At 37.9% G+C, this 22,896-nt stretch overlaps 1 protein-coding gene across 2 annotated transcripts in view; it reads left to right on the top strand.

The window, feature by feature from the left end:
• LOC124788149 (E3 ubiquitin-protein ligase TM129) overlaps window positions 1–22,896 on the top strand; it is a 56,201-nt gene that overhangs the window by 5,130 nt on the left and 28,175 nt on the right. For both annotated transcript variants that reach the window (XM_047255297.1, XM_047255296.1), the window contains exon 3: window positions 16,285–16,515. In XM_047255297.1, coding sequence (XP_047111253.1) covers window positions 16,285–16,515 — 231 coding nt within the window. The remainder of the gene's footprint in view (window positions 1–16,284; window positions 16,516–22,896) is intronic.

Raw genomic sequence — 22,896 nt, 5'->3', positions numbered from 1 at the left:
AGACTGTCCAGTTATAACTATAGGTTCATGCACATATGTCTTCATAGTGTGTCTGACTCAGGATTCAGAAGCAAAAGCAGCAACATACAACCAGGTTGCTATGTTATTGCTGTTTATGATGACAAGTGGTACTTAGGATGTGTTGCAGAGTGCTGTGAAGCAGAAGGCGATGTATTTGTGAACTTCATGGCACCATCAGGATCAGCAAGATCATTTCATTGGCCATGTTTGACAGACAGGTGTTGGATTCCTTTTGAACATATTCTTATGACAGTTCCAGTTCCTACCACAGTGTCGGGAAGACAGTACAATTTGCCACTCAATGTACAGAGTACAGTAGCTAAAGTGTGGGAGAACTGTTCGAAGCGCAATTGACTGGTTTTTAGCAGTTAAGGTGCAGTAAACATTAATTATAGGGTGTGTTAATCTGTCTATATGTTGTTGCTTAGAGATTAAACAGTTGTGGGAGAGGATAAGAAGAGGCAGAACAGTTTACGATATGTTTTTACAAAATTGTGTTGTGTAACAATGACCACATCACCAAATACATCTGTCAACTTCCATTCTACACAAATGTCTTGCAATAACATGCTGAAATTTTGAGATATATATCATTATGGTCTAATTATGCAGTGTGTGAAATTTGGCTTGGATGCCACTTGTCCGATTTGTGCTATCACACTTCGAAAATCCATGTTTTTCAGGTAATTTTTCAAATTTTTATATTTTCGTGTGCATGTAACTCAGTTTTTGTGACTGATATGGGCATGATGAGTTCCAAGTGTGTTTAGGCCACATTAAGCTTACCACAAAAAAAATTTATATCCTTTTTGGGTGAATTATATTTAGCATAGAGGGCACCTACAATATGTACCTTTTAACATATTACATTTTTTTAAATCATAATTTGGAATTTTTTGTTTTCCATCAGAAATATGTTGTTGGTGTTTTGATTCATGGAGTGTGTTCTCTAAATGGATGTTACTGGATTGTAAAAATTTCAGTGGACTGTGTGGAATAGTTCCAAAGTTATTAAGACCTGAAGTTGGGTCTGAAGATAGATTGCCAGATGCGGGTTGCAATTTCCGGGTCACACCACCTTATTTCACAAGTCATAATTCTGAAACTAATTGGTAGGGGAAACTAATACTTTGTACACGAGTGTTCCACACATGATGGAATTAGTGTACTGAATTTCAGTCAAATCTTAGACTATGAGCTGGAGCCCCTGGTTGAACTGATATGGAATGACCCTGTGGCTTTCAAGGTACAATGAGTGAGGCATTCATTTCATATTTAACTGATAGGAATCAAATGACCATGTTGGCTATATCACGCAGCACACATGATGAATCTAAAAGTATTGCTAATGTTCTTGCTGTACATAAATGACTTTCCAATTTATACTGATAAAGCAGAAATAGTTCTCTTTGCTGATGATGCAGGCTTTGTAATCAGGCCCAACAGAGCTGGAACAACAGAAGGACAATAAAAGAAATATTCTATATACATACCCCACAAGCCACCACACAGTACGTGGAGGAGGGTACCACATAGCACTGCTAGTCATTTCCTTTCCTGTTTCACTTGCAAATAGAGTGAGGGGAAAAGCGTTTATGTATAATCCTCCATATGAGCCTTAATTTCTCTCATCTCATCTGTGTGGTCCTTATGTGAAATGTACACTGGTAGCTGTATAATCATTGTGCAGTCTGCCTCAATACTGGTTCTCTAAATTTCATCAGTAGTGCCTCATGAAAAGAATATTGTCCTCCCTCCAGGGGTTCCCATTGGAGTTCATGAAGCATCTCTGTAGCACTTTCGTGCTGCTCAAACCTAGCCAGTAACAAACCTGGAAGTGTGCTTCTTAATTGCTTCATAGTCTTCCTTCCATCCAACCTGGTTGGGATCACAAACATTTGAGCAGTACTCAAGAATGGGTCACAATAACGGTCTTCTGCATTTAAAGTTAGCAGTCATTTTGTTTAAGTCATCTTGCATAATCCTACAGTCGCTCAATACTAGAGCTTCCCATCATCAGCACACAGCTGTAGATTGCTGCTCACCCTTTCTGTCTAATCATTTATACCTATAAAGAGAGTATAATAGCAGTCCTATCACACTTCCCTTTCTCCTGATGGTACCATTGTCTCTGATCAACACTCACTGTTGAGGACAACATACTCAATTCGATTACTTAAGAAGTCATGGAGCCAGTCACTTATCTGAGAACCTAGTCCATAAACATGTTCTTTTGTCAAAAGTTTCCAGTGGCGCACTGTTTCAAATGTTTTCCGGAAATTTGGGAGTGTGGAACCTGCCTGTTGCCCTTCACCCATGGTTCACAGGATATCATGCAAGAAAAGGACAAGCTGAGTTCCACACAAATAATGCTTTCTAAATCCATGGTGATTTGTTGACAGAAGCTTTTCTGTCTCAAGGAAGTTTATTATGTTTGAACTAAGAATGTGTTCGAGAATTCTGCAGCAAAGTGATAATGATATTGGTCTGTAATTACATGTTTTATGTACAATGGCAGCACTACACACAGTTAGATATATTTAACATGCGGCCCTTGGCTAGTAATTTATGAAAATGCTCATGTCTGCTAAATGAAAGATGTCAGTAAATGAAAGTATATGTAGTTTGTGCCTTCTTCACAATTTTAATTTCTAGCGGAAGCTTTAGAAATTTATTGGGCCTAAACCCTATAGAGACTATAATCTGTCTAAAAATTTCACTTCATAATTGACAAAATGTTTCACTTTATATACTCTTGTGACTCCAATTTTGAGACTTTCTGACATTGTAGAGGAGAATGGCCAAGAGTCGATAAACTTGAGTTGACCTTTTCCCTGTGCTCACTACTGGCACTTTCCATATCAGAGCAAGTTGTTGAAAATGCAAATAAATAAATAAACTATAGGTCACTCCACACCAAGTGAACTAGTGAGCCCTACCTGACCATCTCCAATAGCAGTACAATTTTGCACTAGTGTTCCTTGTAGAATATGTGCAGGCCAGCTATGCTGGCCATCGTGAGGTAGGTTTTCTATAATCACTTCAGACAAGTGCCAAAATGGTTACTTTATCAAGGCCACAGCAAAACAGCTGCCCTGTCCTTATGAAGCATACTTATGTTTCGGTGTATATCTATATTTTGAGCTAAGAGTATCAACAATGTAGGAAAAGACAGACTGCTACTTCCTATAAAGAAGATGTGTTAAGTTGCAGACAGGCACAATTAAAAGATGCTACATAAAGCTTTCGGCCACAGCCTCACTTACAAAGGCTGTGACTGAAAGCTTTATGGAAATGTCTTTTAATTGTGCATGTCTGCTATGTAAGGTGTCTTCTTTACGGTAAGTAGAAATCTGTCATTTCCTACATTGTTGATTTTCCTACCTGGAGTTTCCATTGTTAAGTTTTGACTTATTGATTCATGTTATGTTATAATGACAATTACTGCATCATTTGGGGATGATCCTTCGATGGATAAAGACAGAGAAATAAATAAATAAATAATATTAATTGCCCTTCAGAAGTTATGCAGAAAAGTTACACTTGTTATCAGTTCTAGTAAACTTCAGCATTTATGTGTTAATATTCTGAAAGTTATTGGTATGTAAACATGCTATCCAAAAAATTGTACATCAAATTTGCGTGTACTTTGCTCTACTATTAATAAATATTGTCTCCATTTTCATTGGAAAGCTCAGGTGTTTTTGTACTACAAAAGGTTTTGTTTGTTTTGAAGACCATCTAGCTGAAACTAGAACAGTGAAACATTTGCAAACTATCATTTTAACATGTGTATTTTGTACAAGAAATCTATAAACATTTATATTGTATTTACATTCTTTAATCTGGCCATGAAACACAGCTTTTCCAAAAAAAAAATTATAGTTTTTTGCATAACAATCCATTTAATGCATTTTTGCTGCAATGTATGTTGTCCTCAGAGAAAGATAAAACCCCACAGTCTGCAATTGACGATGCATGTCAGCACACACGGCGATGCTCAGGAGCTCAGTTCGTCAGCACACTTGATAGTGGCGACATGTCTGATCGCTGAAATATTGTGTCTGTTCAATACTGTAGGTGGGCAATACACCCGAGGACTGTTTGATCCGAAATGAAATAAAACTTCCTGGCAGATTAAAACAGTGTGCTAGACCGAGACTCGAACACGGGACCTTTGCCTTTCATGGGCAAGTGCTCTACCATCTGAGCTACCCATGCACGGCTCACACCTTGTCCTCATAGCTTTAGTTCTGCCAGTACCTCGTCTCCTACCTTCCCCCAGGCTGTGGCTAAACCATGTCTTCGCAATATCCTTTCTCACAGGTGTGCTAGTTCTGCAAGGTTTGCAGGAGAGCTTCTGTGAAGTTTGGAAGGTAGGAGATGAGGTACTAGCAGAACTGTGAGGACGGGGCCTGAGTCATGCATGGGTAGCTCAGATGGTAGAACACTTGCCCGCAAAAGGCAAAGGTCGCATGTTCGAGTCTCGGTCCTGCACACAGTTTTAATCTGCTAGGAAGTTTCATATCAGCGCACACTCCGCTGCAGAGTGAAAATCTCATTCTTGAAATGAAATGTTTGCAGATTTCCTGTTTCCTTTACTCACATTTCTTTCTCTGATTACAACATTCTGTAATAGCACTTTCCTTTTATTGTTTGACATATTAGTGTTAGGGGGTCATACTGGTCTTTTGCTAAGAGATGAGAAAAGACAGACTTTTCAAGATGCCATACACATTTTGTGAAATCGTGTGGACAAAAGTACAAGAACATTTCATTAGACAAAAAGATACTGAGGTTCATTTATTGTAAGAGCAGCAGTACAAGGATTGCATAAGAAGACAGTAAAATACTGAGCCTTTGAAACCAACAGTGCCATTTTGTGAAGCTCATTTAGGAGAGGAGGAAAGGAAAGGAAATGATAAAGAAATAATGTGGGAGCATGTAAATGTCTCAGGATTGCAGACTAAGAGAGAGAGAGAGAGAGAGAGAGAGAGAGAGAGAGAGAGAGAGATAGTAGTTAACTTTTGCTCTTCTGTTGTTGTCCTTTTGTTTTGAATCCTGTTCGTTTTTCTGCTTCCATAGTTTACCCTCTTTCAGAGGCACAGAATGAAAGAACTCTGGTTCACACTATTATTTGCTGTCTTTGATGTGTGTTTTAGATGCTACCATTTACCTGTTCCTGCCCTTGTGTGGAAACTTCTAATTGCTCCTCTGCTACTCATTTTGATACATCCTACATATAAAGACTACTTCCATGAAATGTGTCTGGTCGCTTCTGTTCTAGTGAGAGCAGCTAAAATGACTAACTCATTCCATTACTTGACTTCTGCAATATGATCCATCCTCTTCCTTTTGAATTTCATGTCTGCTCTCCGCTTCACTGGCTATTGCAGCTATTTTTATTTTTCTACCTTAAGTGAACTGCTAACTAAAAAAACTCATTCACTGGAAAAGATTTGCTTTTTTTTTAATCGCCAGATGCTGATAACATTATGAATAGAAAACATTCATTTTAATATTATTTACTTGAATACACTTTTTCTTATGAATGTTTTTGTTGCAACACCTCTAGCACATAATAAGACAAATGCAAAGATAGCATAACACAAATTACACAAAAGTGAACATCCACAAGGAAATTCCATATGATGCAAATAACATACAGTTTCAAATCAGAAAAGGAAGACATACAAGGAAACCTTCCATTATGACCCAAAAATAGGATTCAAAAGCCGTGAAGAAAATTAAACAAGTGAATGAGTGCAGTGCAATTTCTATCCCAGCTTCTGATAACATGAAAGGAGAAGCAGATGTGATGAGAATGTGAAACAAGGGAAAAAAGTGCTGACAGTAATGTCTCAAATATGCCATTCTTAAGCAAAACTGTCATTCATTCCATGGAAATGAAAGGATTGAAAAGTATTGTCTACTTGTAATGACTACAATATAACTACCTGTATCTTGTCAACAAAAGCCAAAAGTGCCTGGTGAATGAGGTTTTAAGTTTTCAGACAACTTAAGACAAAGAGGAACCAAAATAACAAGAAGATATTACTATAGGGGAATGTTGTTGTTGTTGTTGTTGTTGTTGTGGTCTTCAGTCCTGAGACTGGTTTGATGCAGCTCTCCATACTACTCTATCCTGTGCAAGTTTCATCATCTCCCAGTACCTACTGCAGCCTACATCCTTCTGAATCTGCTTAGTGTATTCATCTCTTGGTCTCCCTCTACGATTTTTACCCTCCACGCTGCCCTCCAATACTAAATTGGTGATCCCTTGATGCCTCAGAACATGTCCTACCAACCGATCCCTTCTTCTGGTCAAGTTGTGCAACAAACTTCTCTTCTCCCCAATCCTATTCAATACTTCCTCATTAGTTATGTGATCTACCCATCTAATCTTCAGCATTCTTCTGTAGCACCACGTTTCGGAAGCTTCTTTTCTCTTCTTGTCCAAACTATTTATCGTCCATGTTTCACTTCCATACATGGCTACACTCCATACAAATACTTTCAGAAATGACTTCCTGACACTTAAATCTATACACGATTTTAACAAATTTCTCTTCTTCAGAAACGCTTTCCTTGCCATTGCCAGTCTACATTTTATATCCTCTCTACTTCGACCATCATCAGTTATTTTGGTTCCCAAATAGCAAAACTCCTTTACTACTTTAAGAGTCTCATTTCCTAATCTAATTCCCTCAGCATCACCCAACTTAATTCGACTACATTCCATTATCCTCGTTTTGCTTTTGTTGATGTTCATCTTATATCCTCCTTTCAAGACGCTATCCATTCCATTCAACTGCTCTTCCAAGTCCTTTGCTGTCTCTGACAGAATTACAATGTCATCGGCGAACCTCAAAGTTTTTATTACTTCTCCATGGATTTTAATACCTACTCCGAATTTTTCTTTTGTTTCCTTTACTGCTTGCTCAATATACAGATTGAATAACATCGGGGAGAGGCTACAACCCTGTCTTACTCCCTTCCCAACCACTGCTTCCCTTTCATGTCCCTCGACTCATATAACTGCCATCTGGTTTCTGTACAAATTGTAAATAGCCTTTTGCTCCCTGTGTTTTACCCCTGCCACCTTTAGAATTTGAAAGTGAGTATTCCAGTCAACATTGTCAAAAGCTTTCTCTAACTCTACAAATGCTAGAAACGTAGGGTTGCCTTTCCTTAATCTTTCTTCTAAGATAAGTCGTAAGGTCAGTATTACCTCACATGTTCCAGTATTTCTACGGAATCCAAACTGATCTTCTCCGAGATCGGTTTCTACTAGTTTTTCCATTCGTCTGTAAAGAATTCGTGTTAGTATTTTGCAGCTGTGGCTTATTAAACTGATTGTTCGGTAATTTTCACATCTGTCAACAACGCTTTCTTTGGGATTGAAATTATTATATTCTTCTTGAAGTCTGAGGGTATTTCGCCTGTTTCATACATCTTGCTCACCAAATGGTGGAGTATTGTCAGGACTGGCTCTCCCAAGGCCGTCAGTAGTTCCAATGGAATGTTGTCTACTCCTGGGGCCTTGTTTCGACTCAGGTCTTTCAGTGCTCTGTCAAACTCTTCACGCAGTATCGTATCTCCCATTGCATCTTCATCTACATCCTCTTCCATTTCCATAATATTGTCCTCAAGTACATCGCCCTTGTATAGACCCTCTATATACTCCTTCCACCTTTCTGCTTTCCCTTCTTTGCTTAGAACTGGGTTTCCATCTGAGCTCTTGATGTTCATACAAGTGGTTCTCTTATCTCCAAAGGTCTCTCTAATTTTCCTGTAGGCAGTATCTATCTTACCCCCAGTGAGATAAGCCTCTACATCCTTACATTTGTCCTCTAGCCATCCCTGCTTAGCCATTTTGCACTTCCTGTCGATCTCATTTTTGAGATGTTTGTATTCCATTTTGCCTGCTTCATTTACTGCATTTTTATATTTTCTCCTTTCATCAGTTAAATTCAATATTTCTTCTGTTACCCAAGGATTTCTACTAGCCCTCATCTTTTTACCTACTTGATCCTCTGCTGCCTTCAGTACTTCATCCCTCAAAGCTACCCATTCTTCTTCTTCTGTATTTCTTTCCCCCATTCCTGTCAATTGTTCCCTTATGCTCTCCCTGAATCTCTGTACAGCCTCTGGTTCTTTCAGTTTATCCAGGTCCCATCTCCATAAGTTCCCACCTTTTTGCAGTTTCTTCAATTTTAATCTACAGGTCATAACCAATAGATTGTGGTCAGAGGCCACATCTGCCCCTGGAAATGTCTTACAATTTAAAACCTGGTTCCTAAATCTCTGTCTTACCATTATATAATCTATCTGATACCTTTTAGTATCTCCAGGGTTCTTCCATGTATACAACCTTCTTTCATGATTCTTAAACCAAGTGTTAGCTATGATTATGTTGTGCTCTGCGCAAAATTCTACCAGGCAGCTTCCTCTTTCATTTCTTAGCCGCAATCCATATTCACCTACTACGTTTCCTTCTCTCCCTTTTCCTACTACCGAATTCCAGTCACCCATGACTATTGAATTTTCGTCACCCTTCACTATCTGAATAATTTCTTTTATTTCATCATACATTTCTTCAATTTCTTCGTCATCTGCAGAGCCAGTAGGCATATAAACTTGTACTACTGTAGTAGGTGTGGGCTTCGTATATATCTTGGCAACAATAATGCGTTCACTATGCTGTTTGTAGTAGCTTACCCGCATTCCTATTTTCATATTCATTATTAAATTTACTCCTGCATTACCCCTCTTTGATTTTGTGTTTATAACCCTGTAGTCACCTGACCAGATGTCTTGTTCCTCCTGCCACCGAACTTCACTAATTCCCACTATATCTAACTTTAACCTATCCATTTCCCTTTTTAAATTTTCAAACCTACCTGCCCGATTAAGTGATCTGACATTCCACGCTCCGATCCGTAGAACGGCAGTTTTCTTTCTCCTGATAACGACATCCTCTTCAGTAGTCCCCGCCCATAGATCCGAATGGGGGACTATTTTACCTCCGGAATATTTTACCCAAGAGGACGCCATCATCATTTAATCATACAGTAAAGCTGCATGCCCTCGGGAAAAATTACGGCCGTAGTTTCCCCTTGCTTTCAGCCGTTCGCAGTACCAACACAGCAATGCCGTTTTGGTTATTGTTACAAGGCCAGATCAGTCAATCATCCAGACTGTTGCCCTTGCAACTACTGAAAAGGCTGCTGCCCCTCTTCAGGAACCACACGTTTGTCTGGCCTCTCAACAGATACCCCTCCGTTGTGGTTGCACCTACGGTACGGCTATCTGTATCGCTGAGGCACGCAAGCCTCCCCACCAACGGCAAGGTCCATGGTTCATGGGGGGGGGGGGGGGGGGGGGAATATGGGACGGAATTTCTATGCAGTACTTCACAGTTGGTGCATTTTGCTCATAGTTTATTTTGTGGTTGTTTCACAGTAATGATGACTTCAGACTGTCATAACATTCATATGAGAATTGTATCAATGTGTAACTGTTAAAACAGACAGCTACATTAAATATTACATTGTTTGTGGGTGAATTTGACTCGGTGGGAAATTTCATTTCATCTTAAAGATTGTTGGAAGGCTTAATAATGCTTTTAAGATAGATCCTTCGCACCTTGCATCAACATGTCTTCTGATACAGTTGTTCATTGGCTCTTGCTTAGCTAAAAATTGAGGCTCACATAAATAGGGCAAAATCAGAAGGACATTGAGACTAAAAACCACTCTCCTTACATCACCATGGAACAACTTGAAAAAGTTGAATATTGGTTAGGCATTGAATTTAGATGAAATCAGGCTGATGAAATAAATTAATCATTTTGAGATAAAATATGGATCACTGCTTTTATAAGTACTCCCATTTTGAAATTGACCTACAAGTTAACAGATGCCAAATATGTGTCACTGAAGATATCTTCAAGCCATTTTAGACTCTTACTTTGATAACTCGAGGTTGCAATGTGGAGCTTCCTACACCGTATACTATTGTCTTTACATTCCTGGTGCAATGTAGCAAGCATTCCCACTAACTGGTGCTATTATACCATTATTGGAAAAATTTCTAGCAGACACAGATCAATACCCTTCATCTTGGTTTTAATGAAATAGTTTAGATAAGGCTCACCAGTCTCACCTTGACCCATGAGGTGAGGATAAACAAGTGACCAGTTCTACATCACCATCCTCTCTGTAGCAGTTGGGATTCCTTCATGTAACTTCCAGATTGGTACTACTAATCCGGAAACATGCACCATTTCCAGAGTCCACATAATGCCCAACTAGCACCCTGCGACTTCATCGGAAAGCATGGCTAACAAAGGGAACCCGCCATAGGTCGCTCACTGACACAATGACTGTGGTGACTTGCTTGGTGAAAAGAGGATGAAAATAATGAGACACTTATTTTATCTTAGGTGCAACATTCTGTAGTTGATGCTACTTCATCAGTTTGCATACACAGCATTAAACCAAGTGAGTCAGTAGCATAGTGACTTAGAGCACAATTTCAAATTTTTTGCACTCCATGTTCAAATACAATTGTATGTCTACATACGATTTTATAGTCGCTGATCTTATATAATCTTATATATTTAATGGTAATTGAAAAAAAAGGTGTTTCATTATTTGCTTGGATTTCTTTTTTTTTTTTTTACTTTTATACTTTAGGAGAACCAGTGCATACCGCAGGGTGATATGTATGATAAAAACATTGAAAGCATAAAACTTCAGATTGCCACGAGCAGTGTGTGGAGGCGCATATGCGACAGTCACATTTTTTAAAAGTGAGTATCATTAGGAAAAGCAACCTCATTAACATTGCTATATGAGACTGTGGCACTTCTGTGATTTTTTGCCTGTCAGTAAAAGTATATGGCCAAACCAGGCCATAATATAAGGAGGGGTACCTTTGCTCATCCCATGAGACAACAACTTTTCCCAGAAACTGATTCATAGTTATTTTTTGTAAGCTTTCTGGATTGTATGGCTGTTGCATACGTATTAAGATGCCATTCTGTTAATTGGTGTTAGTCTTGTTGTATTGTAGGAGTTTCCAAGAGCAATTAGGCTGCATCAGCCACTGCCCACTGCTGCTATGCTCGTGTATCACAGGGTTTCCCAAACTGTGTTCCACAGAACACTGGCGTTATTTTTTTTTTTTTAAATTGTGTTTTAAAAATTAAGTAATCACTGAATAAAACAAGTTTTCACATTTTTTTTTAAAAGTTAATTAACCTTCAAAATGCTCTGCAGTCTCTACAACAACTATATCCAATAAAAGAAATGGTTCAGGCTCTCCAAGATGCCTAAGAGCAGACCCAAAATCAAGGGAAAGAGGTGGTATTCTGCTAGGTAGTGGGTCATGTTGGGATATGGGAAAAATGATCCATCTGACAAAAAGGCATGTAGAGCAGGTGTTGTTTTAGTCTGCTGTCTTCCTGTAAGCTGTTGGCTCGCTATTGTACAGAAGGATCACATGTCAATGTGAAGAGGAGTGGTTGGAGGTGGTAAACGACAACCAGTAGTCAATCAGATTTTCCAACTAGCTGTGGCAAACCTCATGTCAGCCATATCAATGGAAGGGAATGATGCCAGTCAGATCAAAAATCGGTCACTTTCCATTGACAGAGTTTCCTCTTCCAGTGGGATGGTCCTCCAGTGGAATACGACTTTTTGTACAACAAATTTTAACTGCAAATGTTTCATAAGTTGACATAAGAACAGTCCTCAGCCAGACTGAAAACCTATCCACCATCCTAGCTTAATACTCATTTTGAAATTTGGTGAAGTTTTGGGCCTCATAGCTAAAATATATTTGGAGCAGATGCCAGTGGCATCAGAGTGGACAGCTTGGCCACTGTTTCTTATTAAGTGGTCAGCTATCCACGTATAATAAATAGTTTTAGCATTTGATTCCGATGACTCTCATTCCATTAAATAGCATCTCAGCTCCAGATCAGTACAGTTTTATTCATCTGTGAAGAAGCAACTGTTAGTGACAACAATAACACCCTCATTTAATTTTTCTGTTACCCTCTACTTTAAAAAAAATTGTGCATCCTTTTAAGCATCTTCGCTAACTTTTCAAGAAAAAATCTGTGGGCCTTAGTGATGCAGCTTTTAGATATATTAAATTCGCCACTAATTAGCTCCTCTGCTTGGGATCAGTAAGCTGAGTACATGGCTTAAGGAGAAAAGATAACAACTCACAGAATAATAGACGTCTTGATTTGTTGATAGGGATATAAATAAGGATGGAAACTTTGCTAGTTTTTGGATGAATCCATTTTTGAGCTGTAAAGTACACACACACACACACACACACACACACACACACACACACACACACACACTTCTTTATGTGCCTTTCAATGGCCCAGTGCCTCTACTATGCATTGAATTGTTACCTTTTCTCCTTAAATTATTTACATTCTGCCAGAACTTTCCATGATTATAGTTTAGTGTTTCATGAGGACATTTTTCCAATTGATTCAGGGATTTCTGATAAAAGGACTTCATCAGTGATGAACCAAATATTCCACCTGCAAGATGGTACATGTACAGTACTGATAAGACTAACACCAATTAACAGAATGGCATCTCTGCAGCAGTAGACATAGTATCGTAGCTACCAGAATCCCATTTGTGTCTATCTTTTAAAAGGGAATGCCCATTGTCATAGGGCTCAGTGTGGTGCAGATGTGTGTAGAGCAAGCAGGCTCCATACCACTGAGATGCACATTTGCTTCCTACAGTTTGAGAGGGATTAAATTGTGGTCTCTCGAGTGATGGGATGGCGATTTTGGAGAATCGCCATACAAGTCGGACATGCCACACTGTTTGTGTAGTGATGCTTGCAGCAGTGGACACATGCACATTCTCACACTCATAGACAAGGTAATGGACATCCAAGCAGCATGGACACCCACCAAGATTGTTGCATTGCAAAAGCAGCAATGGCAGATTGTATAGCTTCCACAGCACATACAAGAGTGTATGTGACTGATGTCAACATGGACCAGGTGGTAGCAGTGGCACTGCACGTATGCACATCTCTTACCCATTTTCTACTCAAGCCACAGTATCAACAGGCACAGTAGATATCAGAATTGCAATGGGTACAAATCTAATTGTGAGGGTTGCATATCTTAGAAATCAAGGTGCCTCTATTATGCCAGTGCTATACCACTTTCTTTTCTTCCCACTGTACCTTCTGTGAGTATGAAGAGTCTGAGAACCATGACACAGGAGACACATCCTACTCATTGTCTCATTCTCTCTTACAGAAGCATGCAAGGTTGTAAAGCTGGTCGTGACGTGGTGTGGAAGTTGGGTGCACGATCATGCTGTTGTAATGTAGGAATGAGAGGGCAAAACAACCAATTTTCAGGATCAGACAGTCTCTAACGAAGCTATGTTTTGTGAGGCTGTGGATTTTGAATGAAATGATCTGCACTGGCTGTAAAATGTGTTTGGCTTCTAAAGATATAACTCCAGTTTCTTACATCCCAAGAACAATGGTCAAAAATACAGACATAGGGAGACTGCAAAACAGGTTAATTTTAATTCATCAGGGATATATAGTATCTCTTGTGATGACTATAATGCTAAATATATAGGTCAAATGGGAAGAATCTTACGAACCTGTGTCAGAGAGCACATCAATGATTCCAGCACAAAGTTGGCACTAAGAGCACATTTGCACAGAACTGGTCATCTTATTACCAACATCCAAAAGAATATACGGGTACTACATTTCGAAAGCGAAGGGGATACCATTAATATTTTAGAAGAAGTTGAGATTTATCATGCTGTAAAGAGATTATCTAATTCTACTTTGAATTTACAGACAGATCGGCGACACAAAGGTCTTTTAGCGAATTTTGACTGTATAAACAGATTGGCATTACTCCCATATCCTACTGTTTTATGTTCAAAAGTAAATTGTGTTGTAAATTCATTTTAATAATCAATCACCATTTAGAGAGTACACTTCATCCTCGCATCCTGTTTTCTTGTAGTGTCATCACAGATTTGGTAACATGACAGAAGTGTGTTTAACAACATAATTGTGGGATCTTCTCTAAATACATGCACATACTCACACACACATGCATATTTATATACATGGATAGGTTCAAATAAGCCCATCAGACATTTTCTACAGATTTCATACAGATAAAATATTGGCAAATGGGAAGTACTCCGAAAGAACAAAGTCAGCACCAGACCAAGGACAAAGTGGCCAGAAGAAAGAAAAAAAATCCACAAATAAAAAATTGAGAGCAACCTGGAAACTCTGAAGATTGAAACATAATAGCTTCATATGATCTAATAGAGTCCAATTGCATATAATAAAGTATATATAACAATACGAAAAGAATAGATTGCTGCTCACCACTTAGAGGAGGCACTGAGTCACAGACAGAAACAATGAAACAGTCTGCTAAACATTTAAGCTTTTGGACTGAAAGGTCCTTCTTCTTAAATAGAAAACACTAGCACATATGGCCACTGTCTCCGGGCACTGGGGCTTGACACGCAATTTTTTTTTCATTGTTACTTTCTGCAGCTCACCTCCACTATGTGGTGAGTAGAAATCGTATGTCTATAAAATTTTATGTCTTCCCCCACAAGCAGACATATTTAAAGATATGTCTGCTTGTGTCTGTATATGTGTGGATGGATATGTGTGTGTGTGCGCGAGTGTATACCCGTCCTTTTTTCCCCCTAAGGTAAGTCTTTCCGCTCCCGGGATTGGAATGACTCCTTACCCTCTCCCTTAAAACCCACACCCTTTCGTCTTTCCCTCTCCTTCCCTCTTTCCTGATGAGGCAACAGTTTGTTGCAAAAGCTTGAATTTTGTGTGTATGTTTGTGTTTGTTTGTGTGTCTTTCGACCTGCCAGCGCTTTCGTTTGGTAAGTCACATCATCTTTGTTTTTTGATATATTTTTCCCACGTGGAATGTTTCCCTCTATTATATTAATACATTTTATATCCGTTATTCTGCTTCCCAAATAGCAAAACTCATCTGCTACGTTAAATGTCTCAGTTCCTAATCTAATTTCCTCAACATGATTTGATATTATTTGACTACATTCCATTATCCTTATTTTGCTTTTGTTGATTTTCTTCTTATATCCTACTTTCAAGACACTATCTGCTCCATTCAACTGCTTTCCCAAGTCCTTTGCTGTCTTTGACAGAATTACAATGTCATTGGCAAACCTCAAAGTTTTTTCTCCTCTCCCTGGACTTTAATTGCTACTCCAGATCTTTCTTTTGCTTCCTTTACTGCTTGCTCAATATACAGATTGAGTAACATCGGGTATAGGCTACAACCCTGTCTCACTCCCTTCTCCACCACTGCTTCCCTTTCGTGCCCTCCATCTCTTATAACTGCCATCTGGTTTCTGTACAAATTGTAAATAGACTTTCTCTCCCTTTATTTTACCCCCGCCATGTTTAAAATTTGAAAGAGAGTATTCCAGTCAACATTGTCAAAAGCTTTCCCTAAATCTACAGATGTTGTAAATGTAGATTCGCCTTTCCTTAACGTATCTTTTGTGAGAAGCCATAGGATCAGTATTGCCTCGCATGTTCCTACATTTCTCTGGAATCCAAACTGATCTTCCCCGAGGTTGGCTTCAACCAGTTTTTCCATTCTTCTGTAAAGGATTCATGTTAGTATTAAACTAATAGTTCAATAGTTTTCACACCTGTCAGCACCTGCTTCTTCAAGGATAGGAAATAAATTTTTTTGGGGTGAAACTGAACAAGTTACAATGGAGTCAATAAAACGGTAAACTAATCAAAAAGCTCAGTCTAGCATGTTCTGCTCTTAAAAGTATTTGTAATGGATTTGGCCCAAAGATAAGAAATTTTGCTTATTGTGCCTATTTTCACTCCCTTTTGCCGTATGGAATAATTTCCTGGTGCAGAGCACTAAAAGTAAACAAAGGGTTTATTCACCTGAAACAAGCAGTATGAATATTGTGTGAAGTAAATAAACATGCGTCTTCTGGAAGTCTCTTTGTAGATCATGGAGTTGTTATTCTCACTTCCTGTACATTTACTTCTTAATGGCGTTCACTACTGGTGACAATAAAGTAGTTTCAACAGAACTGTGTTTTGCAAGATCACAGAAACCCTAAATTAAAATGTACACCATTAGCTACTCCTAGCTATTGTGCGCTATGTATGTTTTTCACTATGCTGTGCTCTTTTCAGGTTAGATAAATTCTGTGTGCAAACAAGTCCCGTGACCAAGGTAGTGGCAACAGACAACTGGGTTTTTTGGGTGCGACCATATGGTATGAACTGTGCCCACCAGAGTGACACAGCCTTGATTGTGTGTAGCAGTGACACTCATCACATTGCTCCTGAAAGTCCTATTGGGACACAATTCTTAAACATTGAAGTTCGTCCTACAAGACAGTTTGTGCCATCATTCACAATAAGGCAAGTAAGAGTTCTAATATATAAGTAAAGCACTTTCTGTCGTTTGTCATTGCCTTACAGTAACAAGGGCTAATACACACTACTTACAAAAACAGAGAAGCACCCAGAAGAAATGGAGGATGTCTGTATAAACACTCCATCAGTATGTGTGTAAATGATTTAGGGTTGAAATTCACTGTGACTGTTAGAATGACCACCAGAGTGTGATAGTGTTGTTCATGTTTAGTGTTGTTACCAGGTCCGGTAGAATATACAAAGGGTGTGAACAGCATCAGATGTCGAGTGATCATTGTTAAGGACAAGGACATGCTGCATACTCATGTGAGACAGCATTGGCAGCACTTGACAGAGTTCAAAAGGGGCCTCATTGTAGGTCTACATTTGGCAGACCTGGTCAAATCTTGCAGTATCCAGATTTATGGAGCATCCAGATGTGACAGTGGCCAAATGTCGGGCAGGATGGGAACGTGATGGCTGGCAGACTCATCGCCTACGTTCTAGTTGACCACATCTGACTACCACAAGGGAATATCACTGTGTTGTGCACCAGGCACACCGTAACCAATTCACATATGCAACTGCCATCTGAGAACAAATAATGGACTCCCTCCAACATTCTGTGTCATTCAGTACTATTGGTCGGAGACTACCAATGGCCAGACTAGAAAATTACCATCCCGTGTGTATGCTGCCACAACACAAGTGTCTGAATTTGGAATGGTGCCACGACTGGGAAGCGTGGACTGCTGGTGAATGGTGTTGCATTGTATTCAATGATGAATCCTGGTTTTGCACTACTCTGGAAGACCATTGTCAGTGAGTATGGTGGTGACCTGGAGAGTGGTCCCATTCTTCCAATGCTTTGGAGAGGCAAAGTGATGTTACTTCTAGTGTCACAGTGCTATGCTCTGATGGCACAACTGTAGGTCGCGGACATCGTGCTTCCTTGTGTATTATCTCCCTTGGGACAGTATTGTGTTGTTAGTTTCCGACAGAACCATGTCCTTCCATGTGTGGCACATGTCTCTGTGAGCAGCCAGAATCAAGTTGAGGTACTCAGGGCCAGCAAAATCTCCAGATATGTCCTTGACATAACACGCCTGGGGCCAATTCAAATGTGAGTTCCATCCCCGTGGTAGTATCTAGGATATCAAAGGCCAGTTACAGCAGTTGTGGCCCAGCTCGCCTCAGGAGATGATACAAAGGTTTTATGATACCATTCCCAACTGAGCCAGTGTATACATCCAGGCCAGAGGGGGTGCAATGACATCCTGGTAATCAGGCTCATAGTGCCATGTTCTTTGTAAATTTGACTTGATTTTGTAATCACTGACATAAGATCACATACCCTCTCAACCCACAAATTTTCTTTCATTTCTCCATCCCTTCTGGGTGCTTTACTTTTTATGTCAATCAGTGTATTTACCTTATGGCAGTAATGTATCTGAAGAGGGACTTTATGGCTGAGAACCCATAAATATAATGTCAGAATTGAGCATTAACTTATTTATGTCTGATGATAGTGTGAATATGAAACATCTGGCTCATTCCATGTCAAGTCACCCAGGCCTTGACACCAACCATGTCAGATTTTGATGAAACTTGGTACAATTACTTCTTTTATCATCCTGAAAGCACTTGTAAAATTTTTTTGCTCTATCTCTTATAGTTTTTTTTTATAAATTTTTAAAATTTTTAGATTTGGCGTTGTTTCAGCAGTCGGAAATCGTAACTTAAACGTGTCCTCACAACTAAAAAAGTTTTGTATGTTAAAGAATACTCAAGATATCAGTATGAAATTTTGGAATAAGTTTGTGTATTATATCTAAATGTTAAAAAAATTACCATAAAGATATATTAAAATCTTCCAAATGAAAAAAAAATTACAATTAGTTGTTGGTTTTGTTGTTTAGTTTTACAAAAACTGCTATATCTAGAGTCTCAGACCTGATAGAAAGCTCAAATTTGTTTTAAAATACTCTTAATTGTATAGGCTATTAGATAAAAGAAAAATTATGTTGGCTTTTTAACCTGTTCAATAGTTATCTAATTTTGTAAATAATATTAATTATATTTTAAAAATAAAAAATACCAAGTGACTTAGACACCAAAAATAAGTTTTTGTCTTCTTGGAGTAACAATGTATGCTTGGATTTTGTCTTGTTATTCCTGTGTTTTGAAGTAAAAAATTATTACAGTGTTAAATAGTGCTTGGATAGTATTTTATTAAGTTTATTCGAACTTTCAGTAAGTACTGTTACTTAGTTTACAGAGATTCTTTTCCAATATCCTATAAAAGTAACCAGAACAGTAATCAGACCAAAAGTGAAATCAGTATGTCAGATATTCAAACCTGTAGCGTAGGGTTATTTAAAAAATCTGACTGTTTCCAAACAACCTACACACCTTCAAAAAAGTTACAACCGGTACCTGAATTGAGTGAGGAAGAAAAAAATTTGATCCACTTACGATCTGGAATTAATCTGTGTGTATTTAAGAATATATGTTCACACCACAGCTACTACTTTTTAAATGTTTTTGAAAAGTATCAAACAACATGTGTAGACCCACTAAAAAAAATACAAAAAGCCCATCAAAAGTCGTTGAGAAGTGTAGGCTTGGATCTTTCTAAATAATTACTGACAAAAAATAGTAGCATAAAACCTGGACAAAAGCTTTGCGAGGAAAAATTAAGAGTTGAAGTCAATGAAAGTGAAACAGATGATGAAGTCATGGTTGAATTAGAATCATTGGAATCCAGAAATGAATCCCTCGTACAAACAAACATTGCTCTTGATAATTTAGGTTTAACACCGATAAAGCTTCATGGCTTGTCAGAACAAAGTAAAGGGTCTTATTTTACAAGGAAGGTTAGTAGTATTGAAAAGACTGCAAAAAAGGCGGTTTCAAAAGCATTAAAATATGATGCACCAAGTTCTGATGATGACGAAGAAGATACAAGTGTGGTTGAGAAAGCAAAGGATTTTGATGTAATGATTTCTCTTATGAAAGAGAAGATGTCATCTGTTGGAGGTCTAGAAAAATCCAGATTCTGACCTTGGCTCCAGATTCTTGGAGTCGAAATAAAGTGATGAAAGAATTTAATGTAAGTGAGTACATGGTGCGACAAGCTAGAAAGCTAAAATCTGAAAAGGGTATTTTGGAAACTCCTGGTCCAAAAAAAGGTAAAACTCTTTCTGAAAATACAGTAAGACTTGTAACAGATTTTTATGAAAAGGATGAAAGTTCCAGAGTGCTACCTGGAACAAAAGACAAAGTAAGTGTTCAAAAAAATGTGTACATGCAAAAAAGACTCATTTTGTGTAACTTGAGAGAACTCTATTATTCTTTCAAATGGGATAATCCCACGGTAGAAGTAGGATTTTCAAAATTTTGTTTCTTGACACCTAAATGGTGTATCCTTACTGGTGCTGCAGGCACACACACTGTATGTGTATGCAGTATCCACCGGAATATTAAACTATTATTGGATGCTGTGAAAATTGAAGAATCTTATAGAGACCTAATTAAGATGCTTGTGTGCAACACGGAAAACCAAAACTGCATGCTACATCATTGCGACAGCTGTCCTGCAAATGCTGCACTAACTGAGTACTTAACTGAAGAACTAAGTGAAGATTATGATTTAGAAGAAGAAATTGTAATCAGTCAGTGGGTTAACACAGACAGGGCAGAAATGATCAAACAGTCTATCAGTGTTGAAGACTACATTTCTTTATTGGTTAGGTCATTGGAAAAGCTCACCCCGCACTCGTTTATAGCAAAATCCCAATCAGCAGCCTTTAAAAGATTGAAAGAAGACCCACCACCTAAAACAGCAATTATTGTGATGGATTTCAGTGAAAATTATTCCTTTGTTATACAAAATGAGATCCAAAGTTACCACTGGAATAGAGGTGGTTGTACTCTACACCCAGTTGGAGTTTTCCTAGGAAATGAGGAAAACAATGTTTTTGTTTCCAACCACTGTTTTATTAGTGATGACCAAGAACATGACACTGGTTTTGTTAACTTTGTACAAAAAGAAATTACAAAGTGGCTGTCATTACATCATACTGACATTGACTCAGTTCACTACTTTACAGATGGTTGTGCTGGGCAGTACAAAAATAGAAACAGTTTTAAAAATTTGACTGAACACTTGAGAGACTTTAATTTGAAGGCCCAACACTCTTTTTTTTTGCAACAAGTCATGGGAAGTCAATTTGTGATGGCCTAGGAGGAACTATTAAAAAAATTTTAAGGAAAGCCAGTCTACAGCTTTCAGATGAACAAATAATGACAGCAATCGATGTGTACAAGTTTTGTGAAAAAAATATTGAAAACATTCATTTTCGCTTTATTGACAAAAAAGAACCTGATATGCTACGGTTAAAACTAGAAAAATTTTTTTTCAGCAACCCGAACCATTCGTGGAACAAGAAGTTTTCATAACTTCAAACCACTTCCAACAAACAACCTTGAAATTAGAAGGACTACAGATAGTGTAAAACCCTCCTTAGTCTTCTCTTTCCATTCTTCTTCTGATTGGGTTCGTGTTGAACCATGCAAATCATGATGGTAACTGGTACTTTGGACAGGTAAAAACAATATTCAATGATGAAGAAGATGCAGGAATTCTATTTCTACATCCTTCAGGACCAGCTGCATCATTTTATTGGCCTGACAGAGAAGATTCTTGCATAGTGCCTTTGGAGCACATAGTCTGTGTAGTAGACGCACCTCAATCAAGCGGCACTGGAAGAATGTATTACTTCAAAAAAGACTGTATCAAAAGAACTGAAAGCTCTTGGATGAAGTGGAAAAACAGTTTGTAATCAGCATTAATGTTTATTAAAAAGACAAAATTACTCAAAAAATTCAATGTTTCAAGCAATCAGTTGGGTTATACATAAGTGTTGTAAGAACACTATCTTTGTACATAATTCTAATGTAATCTACTATAATTAATAAACATGTTAAAAAGCCATCATTATTTTTGTTTTATCAAGTAGCCTATATGTTTAAGAGTAAATTAAAACAAATTTGAGCATTCTATCAGGTCTGAGACTCTAGATATTGCAATTCTTATAAAACAAAACATCCGTTAAAAAAAAAAAGAAAAAAAACATATATATATATATATATAATTTTTTTTCATAGAAAATATTAATATATTTTAATAGTATCATTTTTATCTTCAAATATGTATAATAAATAAACTTGCTGCAAAAATTCATGATGTTATCTAAAAGAGTTTTTAAGATAAGCAATTTTAAAGTTTTTAGTACAAATTAAATTTACCATTTCCAAAGGTTCGGAAAACGCAAAACATAAAAACTAAAAATTTATTTAAAAAAAAACTATAAGAGATACAGTAAAAAAAATTTGCAGGTGTTGTGAGGATGGTATTAGAACCATTTGAGCCAAATTTCATGAAAATCTAAGGAGGTGGGTGTAAAATTTATTTTTTACTGGGTGATTTGATATGGAATGACCCATCTGCGTATATGTTCACAGAATATCTGACTATTTAGTTGTTAAAGAGATGGTGGGATTGACCAGATGAAGCCATACAAAACATCACGTCATCCGAAATGCTTCATTGATGGTTCAAAGATACTGATATGACATCTGTTTACAAGTTTTTGTCGTATACTGATGGTATTAAGGAGTCTTACTGCATAGCAGGCAACAGAGATCATCCCCATAGGGCTCTGCTGTTGGAGAACATGCTTTAAGAAGAGAAAATCAGTTCAACACAATGACCAGTGTGCTTTCCAGACTGGGCTTCTATTGAATACATTGGACATTTGCCAAGAAGCACTTCGCACAATTGATCCAGAGCCAAAATTTGCTCTTATACAGTTCTGCGTAATGTTCCACACGGAATATGCTTTAATCCATGCCATTCAGCCAAACTTTGCCATTGTTGGTGATTTCATATTGTTTCTGTGAGCAGTATTGATAGCTGTTTGTCAGTTTTCTAAGCTACTCCGTTGCTGCTGACACTGTTATTTATTTATTTATTTACTTACATGTTAAGTTCCGTAAGACCAAATTGAGGAGCAAATCTCCTAGGTCATGAAACATGTCAGTACATGAATTTACAATGTACAAGTAATAACAGATAAAAATAAAATGTTTATGAACCAAAAAAAAAATCAAGCCATAGGTTTCAGTAAACACATTCAACAATACAACATAAGAATCAGCTTAATTTTTCAAGGAACTCCTCAACAGAATAGAATGAGTGACCTATAAGGAAACTCTTCAGTTTCGATATGAAAGCCCGTGGATTACTGCTAAGATTTTTGAATTCTTGTGGTAGCTTATTGATAATGGATGCAGCAGTATACTGCACACCTTTCCGCACTTGAG

The sequence above is a fragment of the Schistocerca piceifrons genome, chromosome 3 (genome assembly GCF_021461385.2).
Source record: "Schistocerca piceifrons isolate TAMUIC-IGC-003096 chromosome 3, iqSchPice1.1, whole genome shotgun sequence".
NCBI classification, from domain to species: Eukaryota; Metazoa; Arthropoda; class Insecta; order Orthoptera; family Acrididae; genus Schistocerca; species Schistocerca piceifrons.
This window is presented reverse-complemented; position numbering and strand designations above follow the sequence as displayed.